We start from the raw sequence: 20,896 nt of genomic DNA, 5'->3' as shown, positions 1-20,896 counted from the left end.
CCTCTTTCTAAGACAGCGGTATCACTTTCATCACACACTGTTGTTTCACAAGATAAAAAGAGGTCCGTTCAGATACAAATTCGTACGCTCGTGCGACTTAAAACGCGGATGAATAGCAACATTCATGTCGGGATGGAATGTGAAATGATAGGTGTCAATTTGAATCTTACCCGCAGCCCTTTTGGGTGCTTGCTGTTTCCTCCTTGGCATGTTCAACTCTCTTTAGTTCACGTACAGTGAAACTGAGCCCAGGTGAAATTCTGTAAAAGCGCTCTGATATAGTCCATACACACGCAATAGCGACTCTCTAATGCACTTCAGTTCCGTACAATCCAGTTTTTCAGAAACGCTGTCCAGAAATCAGGTGTCTCTATTTTAATATACCTCTCCTTCCTAGATAGACAGATCTATGGCGGATTGTTTTGCTTTGCTTTTCTTTCCGTCTCTTCTTCTTCTTTTCTTTTTGTGTTTCCCAAGCCAAAAGGACGAACGCTGTCAATCGCTTAGACTCCCGGTCTCGTATGAAACGTAGTAGGAAACGGGCAGAAAAAATAGTGTATATCACACACACACGGCGATGCCAGCAGCAAACATCGATCCATAGAACAAACTGAACATTAAAAACTCCTCCTCCTCCTCCTCCTCCTCCTCTGGACTTGATGATGGCAGCGAGACATTTGTTACACTAGATAACCACGAGTTTATTAAAGAGACAGGGGCCGGAGAAAACACGAGACAGCCCACAAGACCAGCCTCATACTGTCTCTCTGCCGCTTCAGGCTCGAGTTTACAGAGATGCTGAGAACTGAGCGCGTGAAGCAGTGTAATGACACACTGCAGAGTAATAATGAATAACATGCATGCAGTATGTTATTATTTTTAGTAGCTGCCAGAAATGAGATATAATTGCCATTGCTGTGGTAATTACTTACATTAACATGTATACGTGTAAGCTGTAAGCGGTCTCTGTATGCCTATAAAAGGCAGAGAGACAAAGATGTTAAATGTGAGAATAACACATTAGTATCCATGTTACAGTGCAAAATACTTATGAATATTATTTTAGTAGCTTCTAGAAATTAAACATTATTGTTGTTGTAATCAATTAGTCTACCATAGCAATCTGTTGTGTACAGTATACAGTAGGCTAAGGTGTTTATAAAGGCATTGAGAAGAATCCAAGCGTTAAATACACAAAGTCTTTGTGTAAAAAACAATGAAATGTTTATGTTACAGTATGTTTAGTGTATACGTTCGGATAATTAATGAATGACACTTATGCAACATATAATAATATTCAGTAGCTGCTCACTGTAAAAAAAATGTTGTTGGTTTAACTTTAAAAAAGTAAGTTATACCTGGTTGCCTTAACATTTTGAGTTCATTGATATTAAACAAAGGAGATTGGTTTAATAGAAACTCAAAATATGATGTTATCTGAACCACATTATCTAAGTTGATTTGAGAAGATAAAAAGTTGTGATAAATCAAAAATCATTTTGGTTTAACTTAAAATTTTAAGGCAACCAGGTAACTTTGAGTTCACTGAAATTAAAATTTTGAGTTCATACAACAAAGTCGTTTTTTATTATGAGAAAATGTTATCTGAACCACATTAATTATCCAAATTGATTTGACAAAAGATAAAACGTTGTGATGATAAATCATGAAAAATATATTTTTTTTTAGTGTCGAAATAAGGCATCGTTATTGTCATTGCTGTCGTGATTAATTACTTAAATTACTGTGGCATGTTATATGGATAACCTAAACACTGCAATAGTTTTGGGATATCATTTCCAGAGATTCTTTTTAAAAATAAATAGTCAAAAAAATAAATAAACAGATACAAAATAGAAATACAACAAAATAAAAAATGGGTTGTACTGAAAGGAAATGCAAAGACAAAAAAGCATAAAAAAAGTTTAGTTTTCAGTTGTCCACGTTACACTGCTAATTATTATGCTTATAAAGAGCATAAGCAATTATATATTAAAAACATGTTATGCATCATATTACTCAGCACATGCTTATGCACTACACAGTATCATGTGACCATGTTTTGAAAAGGCCTATGAAGTCATATTTTAGCAGAACACAATAGTAAAGTGATCTCACCCCATCAGTCATCTCAATGTCAAAAAGTGGCCAGATTTACCCAAATTCCCCCAGTACAATGACACAAGCGATTTGATTTACACCGAAACCATAGAAACATTCAAATCTTTCAGCTAAGAAAACCTTTATGATGTCATAGTAACGGCAACAATGAGCGGCACCGTACATTGTTCGGCACAGCTTTATTCAATTTATTACAGCGTAACTGTAGTCCTACAAGGTGAAGCAGAATCGTTCCCCTTTCTGAAGCGCAGTGTCTCACCATTTGTGTCCCGACCTCTCACCATCTCTGATTATTGAGGTCACGGATAAACAAATGAGTGGCCATTACTCACAGACTACAGATGACCTCAGCACACACCATTGCTGTGTGATAAATGATCCCGCTGTCATACAGAGAGATGATGCTGCCTTTGTTAATCTGTTATGTGGTGACGTTACTCGATCCTCCTGTTTTCTCCCGTCTCCTCGCGCTGATGTGCGGATGCCAGTCACCGGGCGATGATGGCAGAGACCTCCCGTGAACTTGACATGAACTCCACCGATCAATCAGTGTTGAGCTTCCACTTTGACCATACCTGTCTGACAGCTTTTAACACCCTCTGTGTATACCGTTAACACACACACACACACACACTATATCTCCACCTGCATGTATTGTACTGCTGGCACCTTGCCATCTCATCTTGACCAGCTTTGTGTGACTTTCACTAAGTGATTGTGTGCACAGTTTATAAGCTGTAATATAGGGGTATTTTGTCATGCGCAGTGCCAATTGGCCAGTATTACGTTGAGGTAACAGTCCACAGGTGTGTGTTTAGTTGTGTGAACTTGAATTTGAATTTAAGCTGCATGTATTTTTATTTTATTTTAACTAGATTTTTTTTTTTTTTTAAAGCCTTGAAGTTTTAAGGTTTTTTGGACAGATAGAATACGAGATAGAATGATAGAACGAGAAATAGAATGATAGGATGATTAAACAATAAAACGATAGATATATAGAACGAGAGATAGAATGATAGAACGATAGATAGATAGAACGATAGATAGATAGATAGATAGATAGATAGATAGATAGATAGATAGATAGATAGATAGATAGATAGATAGATAGATAGATAGATAGAATGATGGAACAACAGATAGACAGAATGATAGAACAACAGACAGAATGATAGAACGAGAGATAGAATGATAGAACGATAGAACAATAGATTGATAGATAAAATGATAGAACGAGAGACAGAATGATAGAACGATACATTGTAAAATCCACATTTTTTACACATTTTTTAGTTGACTTTTCATAGTCTTAACTTAATTGTAAAAGATTTCCTGTAGCTCAAACAGTAGAGCGTTGACGCTTGCAACGCCAAGGTCATGGGTTCGATTCCCAGGGAAAGCACGAACTGATAAGAATATAAATGTGTACCCTGAAATGCAATGTAAGTCGCTTTGGATAAAAGCGATAAAATGTAAAAATGTAAATGTAAAACTCTAGTAATCTGTACTATTCACATACTATGCTTTGTTTACTCAGAAAACCAAAGTTAGGATTAATTGATTTGTTCGAGTGTGGTTTTTGAGGTGGGGAAATTCTTAATGGACTTTTCACTCATTTCCTTCACTTCTGCAGTTATTTTTCTCTGTTTGCATTCACTCATTTCCCAAAGTCATCTTGAATGTTGAATTGTCAATACAACTGAATCATTTGAGAGAACCACATAAGCTGACTTCATAAAGTAATGTTGATTATCCTAAAATGTTTGGTTGGGCACTTGGAACTTCATTTATACTACTGTAATTCTCTTCCCATGATGCAGCGATGCAACAAGAAATCAGTTATTTGGTTTCAAAGGAAGAGAAGTAATATATACGGATATGTATGTATGCATGCATGCATATGAATGAATGATTTATAACATAAGTACTTTTTTTAAGTAAGTCTAACTAATTAGATTTTACAGTGTAGAACGATAGAACGATAGATAGATAGATATATAGAACGATAGATAGATAGATAGATAGATAGATAGATAGATAGATAGATAGATAGATAGAACGATAGATAGAAAGAATGATAGAACGAGAGAAAATAAAGCTGAATTTTTATTTTATTTTTTTTACTAGAAAACATTTGTCAAGTTTAAAAGGCCTTGAAGTTTTAAGGTTTCTTGGACAGATAGAATAAGAGATAGAATGAGAGATAGTATAATACAACGGGAAACAGAATGATAGAATGATATAACGATAGATAGATGTAACGATAGATAGATCAATAGAACGAGAGATATAACGATAGATATATATAACGAGAGACAGAATGATAGAACGAGAGAGAACGATAGAACGTATATAGATAGATAGATAGATAGATTAGAATGAGAGACAAAATGATAGAACAAGAAATAGAATGACAGAACAATAGACAGATAGATAGAATGATAGATAGAATGAGAGATAGTATAATACAACGAGAAACAGAATGATAGAATGATATAACGATAGATAGATGTAACGATAGATAGATAAATAGAACGAGAGATAGAACGATATAACGAGAGATAGAACGATAGAACGTATATAGATACAGGGTATATGCAGGAATCTTGAAGTTAATTTTAATACCTTTTCAAGACTTTTTCAAGACCTTCTCAATATTTTTTAATACCTCACCGCCACTTCAAGCTGTAACCATTTACATCAGTGATACTTTTAACTTAACAGTTTTAGTTTGTGATGAAGACTATAGACCACTCTGATAAAAAAAAAAAAATCCAATAGGCTGGGATAGTAAATCAAAGCAAAGTTTATTAAAAAACAAAACAAAACTTTGCTCCACCCTCAACAACAATCATGCTGACATGTGCCTCAGTTCTTCGTTTTAAAAAAAAATAAAAATGACTAAATTCACACACTTTTACGATGTTTTTGGGACTCAAACTGTTGGACAGCTAATTCAGAAAAAATTAGGGATGCACCGAAATGAAAATTCTTGGCCGAAACCGAAAAAGAGGAACCCAAGGCCGAAAAAACGAAAACCGAAACACCGAAAGAAATTATGCCAATTATAAGTACCATTGCATTTATGGTTATGACTGTGTACAAACTTTACTAAAATTAAGGCATTGCAATTGCATAAATTAACATTTTCAAAGAATAAATCAATTACAAATTATGCAAATATTTATTTAGACTAATGCACAGTATAAAATACAATTCAAACTAAAATGTTTAACTTGACCCCACTCATGTGTACATTAAATAATAATCAGCTGGCCTGCAGAAAGGTTTTAAAATGAAATGTTCTCTCATAAAAACAAAGCCGAGCACGAACTTCTCATCACACCAGCACCCAGTTTGCACGTCTAAATTAGTTGATTACATTTTAAAAATGAGCATACAATAGCATAAAAAGCCATTTTAATGAACAAAGGTCCATGTTTAATACAAATGTACACGAAACTTAATGAAATATGTTTAGTGAAATTAGAAAATATTTAAGAGAGCATTAATTTAGATTAGAACATATTCCGATACATATTTTGTTGTAATGTCACAAGTAATAATCTCAGGGTTTACTGGGTTTTACATGATTATTTTTGTATTGGTGGTGGTACTAAAAAATAAACATTGTCACGTGTTTATCTTTCTTCTTCTCACCGATTCCTGATGGTTAGAGGACAGTTACTTGAGTCGTCCCCTGTGTTTTAAAGAATAGTACAACGGCGAGCGCATCAAGTATAAACGCCTCGACCGTTTGGAGAGGTGCGCGCGCTGTCTGTGGAGACTCGCGCTGCAGAGGCAGGCGAAAGTATAAACAAGGCTTCCGTCTCCTCGAGGGTTCAGATATACTGAAATACGTTCACACCGCAGACATGTTGCTTCAGACTAGCACGTGCAGGTCGCGGTTTCTGTTTGCGTCATCACAACATTTCGGCCGTATTGCTTCGGTGATAAAAGTCTTTCGGCCGAAAACTGAAAATGCACGTTTGGGCTATTTTCGGCGGCCGAATATTCGGTGCATCCCTAGAAAAAATACTTTCAAAATTTAAGACTTTATAAAGCCGTGATAAGACTTTTTAATACTTTTTAAGGGTCTTAATTTTCCCAAAATTGATTTATCACCTTTTAATACTTTTCAAGACCCCGCGGATACCCTGAGATAGATAGATAGATAGATAGATAGATAGATAGATAGATAGATTAGAATGAGAGACAAAATGATAGAACGAGAAATAGAATGACAGAACAATAGACAGATAGATAGAATGATAGATAGAATGAGAGATAGTATAATACAACAAGAAACAGAATGATAAATGATATAATGATAGATAGATGTAACGATAGATAGATAAATAGAACGAGAGATAGAACGATATAACGATAGATAGATATAACGAGAGATAGAACGATAGATAGAACGATAGAACGTAGATAGATAGATAGATTAGAATGAGAGACAACATGATAGAACGAGAGACAAAATGATAGAACGAGAAATAGAATGACAGAACAATAGACAGATAGATAAAATGATAGATTGAGAGATGGAATGATAGAACGATAAACAAAATGATAGGTAGATAGATAGATAGATAGAATGATAGAACGACAGACAGACAGAACGGACGGACGGATGGATATACAATTATTTCCTTGCAGATGCCCCCACATCCCCCCAAAAACATGCAAAGATGTGGACTCTTTTCACTGGCCAGTACAAAAAAACCACCAACAACAACAAAAAGAAAACACCAAGCAACAGCATAGCAACAACATGGCAACCACCCATAACACCATCCTTGAAGTTCTGTTACTGCAACTATAAATAAAGAAGTAAAACAGAGGACCGATTGAAAGAGCAAAAGCTCGTAATACTAATGCAAACAAACAAATACGAGATGTTGTCAAAGCTTTGACACCGCTGATAGTTACGGCTGTATCCGTTCTGTACACAAGCTTTCATAACATGCCGTAAACTTAATCGTGAAGTCTAAAAAAAAAAGCCCTTGTAAGTTTTGGTTTGAAGCTGACTGACATAGCAAAATATTTGCAACTGTTGCCAATGAATGCGACACAGTGTTAATTCGCATGGTAGGGGTTTTCAATGTTTTGTTCCGCAGCTCTGGTGCAAATCGTCAGTTCTGCGCTGAGCCGAGAAGAGCTAATTAAAATGCACTCCCCATGATGAAAGAGTCAAGGCCTGGGGATTCCAAACCTGCTTCTGATTCAAAGCTCAAATTTCATGTGATACGGACAGGCGGTGATTGAAGTCTTGAGAGCTGTAATTTTCAAAGTAGAACAACAACATATGCATACTGTTAACAGCAGATGCTTAATTTGAAAATCTAATGCATATAACCCAATTAGAAGACGAGGAAAAAGAACCACAAGTGAAATTAAATCGGCTGCCGTGCTGGTTTAAACCTTTCAAGACGAGAACATTTTCGCCTGATATTTCCATCAAGAATCTCAACTAAGCAATCAATATTTCTGCACCATAATTGACACCCGTGCTGCTGCCACATGCAGGACGGAAACGGGTCGCGCCTCGTTCCATATTTCAGTTCCCTTAAATGGACCTGGTTTTCATAAAGTCCCTCATCGAGGAAGGACAATTGAGGAAATATTTCATGGAATGTAGGACAGGTAAAATACCACAAATGGAGACGAAAACCCATAACCGCTCCCCTGATAAACTAATAGGCTCCACTTGTCAAGGCTGCATAACAGAGAACAGTGACCTTTTCCTGAGCGTATGCAAACATATTGTTTGTGTGTGTGTGTGTATGTAAAGATGTGTGTTTTCACAGGATGTTGAATTAGCTGAGGGTGAACAATCGTGCGTTTCCAGTACCACAGGCTACAAGCGGAGATTTCCCTGCCTTGAGATGAAGAGTATCGTGGGGGGTAGAGCTGGAATCTACATTACTTTGACCAAATCACGTGTTCACTTCAGAAGAACAAACTGTAGCTGAACACAAGTATGCTTACATGCACAACCGTACACCTTACGGCTAATCATGTAAACGTGCATGATGTACTTTTGTCAAAAACTGTCCCATACACCCCTGTTCAGTTTTTTTTTTTTGCATTAAATTGCAATAAATGTAATTAAATTAGTTCTTTTGAACATTCTATTCATCATCATCATCATCATCAAAAAAAAAAAATCATGATATATACACACACACACACAATGATTTCCACACAAAAAAATTTAAGTAGCACAACTGTTTTCAACATTGATAATAATAAGAAATGATTTCTGAAGGATCATGTGACACTGAAGACTGGAGTAATGATGCTGAAAATTCAGCTTTGATCACAGGAATAAGGCTATGTTTACACGGAAACGATCTAAAGAGAAAACGCAAAAGTGGCATTGCGTTATTACTTTTTATTCTGCGTTTAGATGAGCGATATGGTTGGGAAATCCGCGTGCATATGGTGACGCAAAAGTGTGTGAAATTCGATGTAGTATGCACTCCAGGCAGCTAGGTGGCAATGTGAAGCACTGCCACACAACAACACCAATATCTTAGGGTGCTTTCACACCTGGATCGATTTGTTTTGTTCCGGAACAGATCCGAAACAGAATACTTTGTTCCGAATCAATTTAATACGTCACTCTGTTCACACCACACTGTTGTAAAGCGGTCCAAATCACGCGCCCTTCCAGGGCTTTCCTTACGCCATTACGTCACTACCTCATGCGTGCAGGTCGCGCATTCCTTTGTGGGACATCGTCATGACAACAGTAGCCTAACACAAAATGAATCGCGGGTTGAATTGGTGCTACCGAAGAGGTGAAATGCCTCATATAGATATTTGGTCGGAAGAACATATCTCCCGGATGTTGGACACTACACACAAGAACACCGAAGTGTACAAGAAGATCAGCTATAAAATGAAAGAGAGGGGTTATGAACGGTCCGTCGAGCAGTGCCGCGCAAAGGCGAAAAAAACTCCGACAGCAGTAACGTTACATAAAGGTACGAGACCACCTTGCCTATTGATTTGTTCCGGTTCGTGGGTCGGTTGTGTTCTCACTACAAACGAACCGCTCCAGGGTTCGTATGGAATCGAGCCGAGACCACCTCTTCTAGGCGGTTTCGGCTCGGTTGTTTTGTTCCGATTCAGAGTGCGATTGTTATGTTCACATATGACCAAACGAACCGGGCCAAAAGGGAAACGCCCCTTTGTTTCGGAACAACGTCTCCAATCGATCCAGGTGTGAAAGCACCCTTAGAATATTTTGTACAACTGCTGAAAAGACTCTTGTATGTTTTTCAGAGCTGCTAGGGCAACTTGAAGGTCCGACCATAGACAGTATAAGAAGTGGACAGAGCCATCTCATTGGAACTCAGTTGAGACAGTTGAAGCCCATTTTTAGCGATTTTTGAGCACTTCCGTTCCTGACGCGCAGACTCAAACCGACTCAAACTAAGCTTGATGACGTGAGCAACCTGTCTGACAGACGTTACTCTTCTAGTAGCTGTGCGTGAAAATTGCCAACGTTAATCTTGCAGAGACGGGGAACTTGAGCAAAGAGTTCTTTGGCGTGAGTGAGCAGGAGTAAGTATTCCGTTGCTTTTATGGACTCATTATCTATGGGCTTCTCCCTTGACGGGACGTCCCCCCGATTGCCTGCGAGCTTCTCCTCCTGTCTGTACGCTAATTTCTGTACAGCGCGACAGAGAGTCGAGTGGTTATGACGCAATCGTTAGCTTATTTTTACAAAAACTGTTTTCCTACGGGGGCCATAATGTAACATAGAAGGTAATGGAGCCCTTTATACATTGTCGTGTTTCTTTAGAAATAAATAATGGACAAATGGAGTCTTTAAACGCCTCAGATGTAAAGTTATCCGCTGTCAAAGTGACGCCAAAATGAATGGGAGTCAATGGAAATGCTAACGCAAGTGAAGTTCTGCTACAACATGGCGGCACCCGGCCGGCTTCAACTTCCGGTCGATGGATTACCCCCTTGGGTCCGACGTATGGAAATAATCTGACATGTTGGTTGTTATTTTCCTGTACTGGCGCATGCATGTGACGTAAACGCGTACGCGACGAGAGCCACCGTGAGCAGATTTGCGTTTTTACCGTTTAGACGGGAACGCGACGGTGGAGCGTTTTTAAGATTTCCACTCTGGAGGGAAATCTTAAAAATGCTCACTTTTTTGCGTTTTTAAGTCCCCAAAACGCCGTTTGCCGTGTAAATGAAAGGCACATCCGATAAAATATTTTTACGTTTTCACCCGGAATCGTTCTCGTGTAAACGGGGCCTAAATTACATTTTAAAATATATTCACCTAGAAAACGTATCTTTTAAATTGCAATAATATTTCACAATATTCCTGTTTTTACTGTATTTTTTATTAAACTGCAAACGTCTCAAATAGATAGACAGTCATTCTCTATTTCACACACAATGCAAATGCCTCTAAACAAATCTCGACAGATACACCAACATTTGGATTTGGCAAAGTCATTATTACAGAACGCATAAAGAATGCATGAATGCACAAATTATTAAATGTCTGATTTTGTAACGGTTTTAACACCAGGATCAGAGAAAAAATCTAAATCTCATGTAAACTTGAAATTTTTACAAATTACCTGCTTTTAAGCAGGAGTAGGAGTAAGTATTCCGTTGCTTTTATGGACTCATTATCTATGGGCTTCTCCCTTGACGGGACGTCCCCCCGATTGCCTGCGAGCTTCTCCTCCTGTCTGTACGCTAATTTCTGTACAGCGCGACAGAGAGTCGAGTGGTTATGACGCAATCGTTAGCTTATTTTTACAAAAACTGTTTTCCTACGGGGGCCATAATGTAACATAGAAGGTAATGGAGCCCTTTATACATTGTCGTGTTTCTTTAGAAATAAATAATGGACAAATGGAGTCTTTAAACGCCTCAGATGTAAAGTTATCCGCTGTCAAAGTGACGCCAAAATGAATGGGAGTCAATGGAAATGCTAACGCAAGTGAAGTTCTGCTACAACATGGCGGCACCCGGCCGGCTTCAACTTCCGGTCGATGGATTACCCCCTTGGGTCCGACGTATGGAAATAATCTGACATGTTGGTTGTTATTTTCCTGTACTGGCGCATGCATGTGACGTAAACGCGTACGCGACGAGAGCCACCGTGAGCAGATTTGCGTTTTTACCGTTTAGACGGGAACGCGACGGTGGAGCGTTTTTAAGATTTCCACTCTGGAGGGAAATCTTAAAAATGCTCACTTTTTTGCGTTTTTAAGTCCCCAAAACGCCGTTTGCCGTGTAAATGAAAGGCACATCCGATAAAATATTTTTACGTTTTCACCCGGAATCGTTCTCGTGTAAACGGGGCCTAAATTACATTTTAAAATATATTCACCTAGAAAACGTATCTTTTAAATTGCAATAATATTTCACAATATTCCTGTTTTTACTGTATTTTTTATTAAACTGCAAACGTCTCAAATAGATAGACAGTCATTCTCTATTTCACACACAATGCAAATGCCTCTAAACAAATCTCGACAGATACACCAACATTTGGATTTGGCAAAGTCATTATTACAGAACGCATAAAGAATGCATGAATGCACAAATTATTAAATGTCTGATTTTGTAACGGTTTTAACACCAGGATCAGAGAAAAAATCTAAATCTCATGTAAACTTGAAATTTTTACAAATTACCTGCTTTTAGATCGTTATCAGTATTTTTTAACAAAATGCTTATTTTAAAGAAAACCATGTTTAAATGAGATTGTAGTAAGATTGGAGGGTTTTTACTCTTGTTTTAATGTACACACACTGAATATGCCACTAGAAAGGTGTTTACAAGCAGAATGAAATCATAGTAATGACCTGAAATTACCACATAATCGGAGTACGATTGTGCATTGAAACGCAGTCACTATAATAAGGGATAAAAAACGGTTCTTGACACTGTAGCTAAAGGATAAACAAGATTTGGAACACAAATTGCTGCGGGACAGCATCATTTTTTCATTGTTTATAAATAATAATGCTAATAATAATAATCCTTTGACTTCCTGCTGGTGGGGGATAGTGTTTAAAAGTAGTCACTGTGACCCAACATGAGTTTTTTTTTTTTTACCTCAATAAGGATCCATGCTTGCGGTGTTTCCACCACTAGCACTTGACCTATTTCTTCTCATGTAATGTATCATTAAAGCAGCCTTGTGAAATGACTTAATTATTCATGCTTGATTTCAAAGTATGGTGCTTAAGCAACGTGGCTCCACGGGAGGACTGACACACGCGACAGTGTTCGTACAAGCACACATACTGAGCGCCGTGCGGACGGGCCTGTTCACCAACACAACCTCCGCTGTGTTCAGTCTGTACTCGGCATTAAGGTATTAGCCCTGCTTGGAAGATAAATGCCCATGTCACACATTCTTACACACACACACACACACACACACGCACACATGGCCTATTCAGCTGACATGCACTAGGCATTATTCAAACAGAACTGGAAAATGTGATATAGTGTGAAGTGACACACATCTGAAGCACATTTGAGGAAGACTGAGTGATCTTTGAGTAATCTGTTTGAAGGAAGAATATTTTCCATATTATCCTCCTATAAGTCATATTGCACAAAAGACAGTGGCCTCAAAGAGTATTTGGACACTTAAATCACGCTGAATGTCAATGCATTAGATGCAAAAGGAATCATGGTAGAGCTTCTCTTCACTTTCCTGAGACACTTTTGAATGGTGTGGTTTTTGGTCATTTTTTGTGGATTTCTCATGTTAGTTTCACTTAAAGGGATAGTTCACCCAAAAAAGAAAATTCTGTCATCATTTACTCTCCCTCATGTTATTCCAAACCTATATGAGTTTCTTTCTTCTGCTGAACATAAAAGATGATATTTTGAAGAAACCGTAGGTCACCCAACAGTTGATGGACCCTATTGACTTATACTATGGAAGTCAATGGGGTCCAACTGTTTGGTTAAACAACATTCTTCAAAATATACAGGTTTGGAACAACTTGAGTTAAAATTTTTGGGTGAACTATCCCTTTAAGTTCACAAAATAACCGCCAATGTCTTTAATCAATAAACATATTCCACAAAGTGTCCAAAATCTTCGTTTTCAACAGTATATCGGTTGCTTCATATTCTGATGCCTAACACAATTCATATATGGTAGTGGCCAAAAGTGATGTCCGGCCTTATCAAAAACGTGTTCATGGTTTTGTAATCATATTGCGTAGTTGTGCTTGGAGTCAATTGTTTTATTTGTGATAATAACACAAAAAATGACATCATTTTTAATGAAGAGAGAGAACCAGCAAAATATTAATAACTGATTTTTTTCTTTTGCATAGTAAAATAAAACCTAACTGTAGTTTGCCAAATAATTTAAAATATCTTAAATAAGTTTGACATGTACATGATAGATTGACATGTAAAATGTCAGCTGGGGGACCATCACAATAAAGTGTTAGCATGAAGCAGACAATCTACTAATACTCTGTGAGACGAGAGTTAGTTAACATGTAGGTGCAACAATACTTATAGTCAACAGAATGTCTAAAGGAGACCATCGAAATAAAGTGTTACCAAACAGAAGATATCATTGAAATGTTCTAGTACCCAAACTACAAAATAACTAGTTCAGCAACACAACAGAAGTGACCTCTCATAAAGACATTATCTTGCAACGTTTTGACAAATCAAATATGATCTGTGCCGAGCAAGACCAAGTGTCGAGTGTCAAATCCTGAGCGTGTGATTGAGAACAGACGAGATTCAGACCAGAGTCCTGCTCCTGTCACGACGGGCCACCAAGATCTCCCTGCCACATCTGACTGATGGATGCTTGTTTGCGTATTTATTCGAACGATGACACACACACACACACACACATCTGAGTTTGGACCCATGCAGAAAGGTAAGGCCCGAGCCCGACCTGTCACTTCCTCCTCGGTACAGTCGTGGTCCACGGCGACAGCACGTCCAACCCAGGTTTGTCACTGTCTGTCCAGACCTGACCTGTCAGCTTACGTGTGCGGATGTGAATGCTGATGGATGTTTCCAGAACTGCTCCTCTGTGTCCATCAAAAGCTGGAATGTGTCACTGCCACTTCAGAGTCCGAGCTCAGAGCTTCTGAAATCTGTTGACAGCTGCAGAGGGTGGTCTGCAGTTCTGCCAAACCGGATCAGACGGGTTCTGATCTGACGGGGAAGCATTCAACTCTTGCTGCGCAAAGAGGGACGGTTTGTGTTCAGTCCATTGCATGCCGATTACAGTTTTACGCTTTGTCTGGAAGAAAAACATTTTAAAGTTTCTCTTGTTGGGGGAAACGTGAAAACTGATGAGAACAACCTTACACAGGCTTATTGGAAAAACATGCCTTGGTTTAGATTTGTGCAAAAACATACCTATACATATAATATGTACAAGTGAAGCACTTTCCTAGGATGTCTTGAGGATGCATTGAGAAAATACTTAGCATGACTGTGGCTTAACTACTTCAAATGATGAAACTTGTAGTTTCCCCGCTGCTACTGCAGTTTAACAGACCGACTAAAGATCTTCTTGTTGAGGAAACATGGAAACTGATGTTGAACAGCTTGGATCAGATAAGATGTTATGATGACTAGAGTGAAAACACAATACAATAAGGTTAATGCTGTAAAAAAAAGAAGAAGTAAATAAATAAAAAGGTGTATCTTAAAGGGGTGATGAACTGAGAAATCAAATTTTCCTTGAGCTTTTGACATCTAAGAGGCCATCATATTATAAGAATATCCTGTAAGTTTCAGAACTGAAAACGTCCTTGTTAGTCCAATAAAAGCTTTTATTGACACCAGGCTCAGCAAACGACTCGTTTTTCAAAGTGGGGAACTATGACGACAAAGAGGATAAAACACCACCCCCGCAGAAGAAGATCAACGCCTACTTCAACACGGACGGTTTAGCCCCGCCCACCGATTCGCGCATTACACGAAACTCATTATAATATGCAAAACTGTTATCCACTCACAGCAGTGGGCGTTTACTTCCAAGTCTTAAATGCGAGACGCCCATAAAAACCGAGCGTTTTTGAGCTAGGCTCAAAACTAGGGTAGAAAATAGCCTATTACTTATTCATTTTGATGTTTTTGAATGTAAAAACCAAACGAACGTCATAAGTTGACCTCACACAACAATATACATTTTTTTAAAAGCCGGTTCATGACCCCTTTAAACAGCATTTGCAACCCATTTACTTCACCCAAGTAAGTACTGAGTAATATTAATTAACTACATTTGTTGTATTAATTAATTAATTTAAAGTTACAGTTAGGGTTTGGTTTAGAGTTAGTTACTTGTAATTATGCATAAATTACTGTTATTACTATAGTAAGTTACAACTACGTTACCTTAAAATAAAAAAAGAGAATAAAATAAATACATAAATATATAATATCTCTATCAAATGGATTGTCCTTAAGAACTTCACAATAACTTTGTACTCAAAAATAGTCTGAACTACTTTATTTTGAAGAACTTCACTAAAGTTATTTTATTTTATTAATCCTTTTGTCTAGTTGTTTTGAACGATTCATTGGTTCAAATTTATCTAAAGAAAACAAATGTTTGTCTTGGTGTTTAGCGAAATGTAACTTGAATGGCCTCTGAAATTACTTTCCTTTTCAACTCACAAATTGAATCTCTCTTATTCTTCAACCGCCTGTCATATAGAGACACTTTTCATGATCCTCATAGAATATCCTCAGAAATATGCCACAATAGTGAAGTAAAACATCATTTCATGTTGACTAAGATGCAGTAATTTATTGCTTAAAATAACCGGTAACACTTTAGGGTAACACTTTATTTTACAGTGTCCTTGTTACATATGTTACATGTACTTATCATAGTAATAACAGTACATTATGCATAATTACATGCAACTAACCCTCAACCAAATCCTAATCCTACCCTAACCCTATAGTAAATACATGTAGTTGCTTAATCAGTAAGTACTTAAATATATAATTGCACTGTAACATTGAAACCTTAAAATAAAGTTTAACCCACTTCAGTTTAGGGTCCAATTCTCACTATTAACTAGTTGCTTATTAGCATGCCTATACTAGGATATTGGCTGTTTATTAGTACTTATAAAGCACATATTAATGCCTTATTCTGCATGACCATATTCTAATATCCCTTAATCCTACCCAATACCTAAACTACCTTACTAACTATTAATAAGCAGTAATTAGGAGTTTATTTAGGCAAAAGTTGTAGATAATAGTGAAGTTTGGACCCTAAACTAAAGTGTGACCAAATAACCTAATGTCCACTGATCCTTAGTATTAGAGAAGAATATGTTTGTGTTAGTAGGTTAAAGGCCCATTCACACTAAGGATGTTAACTATAACAATATCAATAACGATAACTATATTAGAGCCCACACCATCGGACAGTTTCGTTCTGCAGTTTTGTCGTCTGTCGCTTTAAATGCTCGAGCTCTTTAAAGCAGATTCTGATTGGCTGTCGATGTTTTTATCGTTCATCAGCTGGGAGAAAAATCGTTCTGAATGTGATTCCAACTACATTTCCCTGTAACGTTTATCATTATAGTTGTGGACTCTGGAACTCTTTTAAATTTGCAACACTTTTTAGAACTGTCTTTATCATTATATTTATCATCTTTGGTGTGACAGGGCATTAAGAGTCAAAGAATCCAATTTCATAACTTTTCCAAAGAGGTTTTTCATCTGAAAAGTTAAAGCCATATTTGCGGTCATGCGTCACAACAGTGTTGCTCAATCTGATTTGTATCTCTGTTTTACTGGCATTTAATCTTCTAATAGCATAAAATCACCATTTTTCCCCAGCATATTAATTGCAAAATCCATTGTTTATGTTCGGATGACACGCGTACGTTCACTCGACAGCAGCTGAGAAAAGTCTGAAAGCCATTTCCTTTTAAAGGTGATGGAGTAGATTGCCACCCATATTCAGAGTCTCTTTTCCCTCCTTTTTTAGGAGGACAACTCTGGCTTTTAATAAACATGTAATAAGAAAGAAAACAGCTGGTAGCTGTATCACAGATGGTGCTGTTCTTGGCATCTCAGAGGAGGGGACCACACATGCAGATGGCTCATTATTCCAGCATTTGGTTATGCATATTGCACAAAATCTTATTCCAATGCTTAACAACCAGTATAAGCAATACAGGTGTTACCGTTTTTTTTTAAACACAGTTTTTCCTTCACAACATGCACCTCTCCACATACAACACACACTTATGTCTATCACATGTTTAGATGAACTGTTTTATGGTTTATGTAGTCAGTGTGGGTTTGATGACAGAAATGCTTTTAGCCCGCACAGTTTAACTTTAATACTTCCTGCCATTAGTGAATGAAAAAACAACCACCAAATCACTAACATTAAAGAACCAAAAATGAAGGTATTTTATTTGTTTTTTGAAATGGTGAACATTTACTACACGTGAAATATATCTTAAACACGTGCTGCATTGATTTATGCACAACAGACGGTCTTAGTCATGAGGTGGAGAAGAGCTTAATCTACAAAGAAATTACAATGTATATACAAACTAAGATGATTACTCGATTACTTAAACTACTTAACAGAGACTCACGAACAGAAAGACTGGCAAAGCAACATATTTCAGCTGCCGTTGCTTTGTGTTAAAGCCCTGTGATTCGTAATCACATTTCACTGCTGACTGTAAGGGTTTCACTGGATTTCTGAATGCGTCAAATGTGGAAGCAAATCTATTGAGATAAAAAGATTACTGTAGTATGAAAAAACTTATAGAACTCCCCAGTCCAAAAAGATCACGTATTGAAACATTTTATCTATTATTTACAATAAATGTTTAGGTAACACTTTATAATAAGTAGGCTATACAGTAACAACGCACTTATAAATCATTCGCAAACTATTCGTTTATAATTAACATTTTATAAACTGTAGTTAATACATTAATAGACTATATACAAACAGTGAGTTCTTCATTCATTGTCAATATAGTTAACAAATAGTTGTTTAATTAGCTCATATGTAAAGAGTTAGATAACACTTTATTTTATCAATTTATTAACCATAACCAAATTACCGTAGGTCATGGAATTTTTTTTAGTCCAGCCTTTATTGGACATAAATAAATAAAATAATATTAAGAGTTCCTTAAAATGTTTACTAATGAAACATAATGATAGTACCGCACTAATAAAATATATACAGTTCGTATTATTATTTACTGTATATGAGTATATATTACAATATATATGAATGAATATATAAATATATTGTTTATAAGAAAAAAAAAAGTAAAAAAAGTTACACACACACATACAGTATATATATATATGTGTGTGTGTGTGTGTGTGTTACTCTTTTTAGAAAAGGTAAACATTTGTACAAATCAAACTTAGTACTCCATTCATTATGTGACCATGAAATTGATTTGTTTGCTACATTGACACATTACAAAATGTCATCTAAAAGGAAATTACAATCTATATCCTATGGCGATTATTCATAATGACTACAACTGAGATACTTAACATTTCACAAGGCCCGCATTTAATCTCACAATGTTTGATTTTGTAGATGCACTGTAAATGGGTTATGGTCAAATATTGTAAAAATTACATTAATGACACATTCAATTCAGTAGCTTACATACAAGCTCTTCTTTCTTTATGGTCCTGTCTGTGGTCTACAAATGGATATATTATAATGACATGAACGGAATTCTTCATAAAACATAGTAGAAAAGCTGATGCTATTGGAAGTCTAAATCTTTTCAAGTCAAACTTGACATTTTGAATTCCTGGAATAAATTTAAGAGAGCAAATAGGGTCTGTTTTCGATGTCATGTCGGCTTTAAGGTTTCAAACATGTATTCATGTTCATCAGTGTCACATTGCACGATGAAGAGAGATGCACGTCTGATGATTAAGTTTGTCCTAATCAGCAGGAACGAGAGGAGTCCTGCAAGATCTGCTGGGATTTTCCTTCACTGCGACTCACACTTGACACTGCATGACTGCCGGAGCTGTCCCATCTCGTTTATAACACGCAACAATGTGACCTTTATTCCGGCAATAACCATAATGCGCTTTAGCACATGCCACTCGCGGCCCGCCGCCGCCGTTCGTGTCATATGTTGGATCTTCCTCTGAATTCAGCCGCAGAGACAACACGAGGAGTCTCTTCACGCGTCAAACCTTCCAGGAAGCTCAGTTCTGAGAGTGCCATTTTCTGTCTCTTAACCTTAAATGACTGCCATCTACAAAACCCATGGCTGTATTCAAGTTCCTCGGAGCGAGTTCGCTCTTTTTGTAGCAAAACAACGTTTTGGTCAAGATGGTGATAGAGATAATGACGATGGCCTGGCTAATGTTAGCTAGATTTGAATAGTAAATATCAGTGTTTGTCAGGGTTATTATCATTAACTAAAATTAACTGTTAGGGCTGGGCAACGATTAATCGCATCCAAAATAAAAGTTTGTGTTCACATAATATATATGTGTGTAGGGTGTATAATTATTTTGTATATATAAATACACACACACATGCATGTACAGTATATATTTGAGAAATACTTGCGTGTATATACTTTATATACTTATACATAATTAATATTATATATAAATATAAATATTTGATATATTAATAACACATTGACTGTCAAAATAGGGCTGTCAAACGATTAATCGCGATTAATCGCATCCAAAATAAATGTTTGTGTTTACATAATATATGTGTGTGTACTGTGTATAATTATTTTGTATATAAATGCACACACGTATATATTTAAGAAAAATATGTTATTTATATATAAAATGTTTATATTTATATAAAATATACATTATATATAGGCTACATTCAGTCTATATACAGTATACAAATATTTCTTAAAACACATGCATGTGTGGGTATTTATGTATTAAAAATAATTATACACAGTACACACACATATATTATGTAAACACAAACTTTTATTTTGGATGCGATTAATCGCGATTAATCGTTTGACAGCCCTAATATATACAAAATAATTATACACACTACACACACATATATAATGTAAACACAAACTTTTATTTTGGATGCGATTAATCGCGATTAATCATTGCCCAGCCCTAATTATATATATATATATATATACACATACATACACACACACACACACACTTGGTCACTTTTCAGTTGGTCATACTGCACTGTAAAAGATGATTTGTAATTTTAACAGTAAAAGCCTGTAAAAACACGACAGTTACACGACAGACCTTACATTCAGTGTAAGATAAATAAAATACTGTTAAATGTACCATTTTTGTAAGTAAAAAGAATTAATCAACTTGTAATGCTTTCATGTGTGGTGCGAAACAGGCCTAATACATTAAAAATAAATGATCACCAGTCACAAAAATAAAAACATAAAAACAAATACAAACGTCAAAAAAATCAAACACAAATGAGGATTGACAGCAACATGATCATGATGGCGTCTGAGCTAATGTTTAAGAAGATAAAAGCACTGTTGTTATGGCTCTTATTGCACGCTGTGCTCTCTTGGTCCATCATGTCTCAGTCTTGCTCTCTTCTCGTTTCATCTGCCTGTCAGGTCGACTACATCTTTTTGATGGCATCACAGGCAATTAGCAAGATGATGCTGCACAAAACCATCTGGACGGACACATTTCATGTTGCTGGGGGAGACAGTTTTTGGCATGATAAAAATACATCCCAAGGTCA

The 20,896-nt window shown here is 36.6% G+C and overlaps 1 protein-coding gene across 3 annotated transcripts in view; it reads right to left on the bottom strand.

Annotated features, from left to right (window-relative positions):
- The window catches only part of LOC130076227 (teashirt homolog 2), a 136,311-nt gene that overhangs the window by 54,036 nt on the left and 61,379 nt on the right, over nt 1–20,896 (bottom strand). The window contains exon 1 of one of the 3 annotated variants that reach the window (XM_056241241.1): nt 171–592. The exons of the other annotated variants lie outside the window; for them this stretch is intronic. Within the exon in view, the coding sequence (XP_056097216.1) occupies nt 171–210 (40 nt within the window). The 5' untranslated portion in view covers nt 211–592. Of the gene's footprint in view, nt 1–170; nt 593–20,896 lie in introns of those variants that run through there. 3 annotated transcript variants of the gene reach the window in all.

Source organism: Rhinichthys klamathensis, unplaced genomic scaffold, assembly GCF_029890125.1.
Source record: "Rhinichthys klamathensis goyatoka isolate OS25496 unplaced genomic scaffold, OSU_Roscu_1.1 h1tg000635l_1, whole genome shotgun sequence".
NCBI classification, from domain to species: Eukaryota; Metazoa; Chordata; class Actinopteri; order Cypriniformes; family Leuciscidae; genus Rhinichthys; species Rhinichthys klamathensis.
Note: the sequence above shows the minus strand (reverse complement) of the source record. Positions and strands in the feature narration are given on the sequence as shown.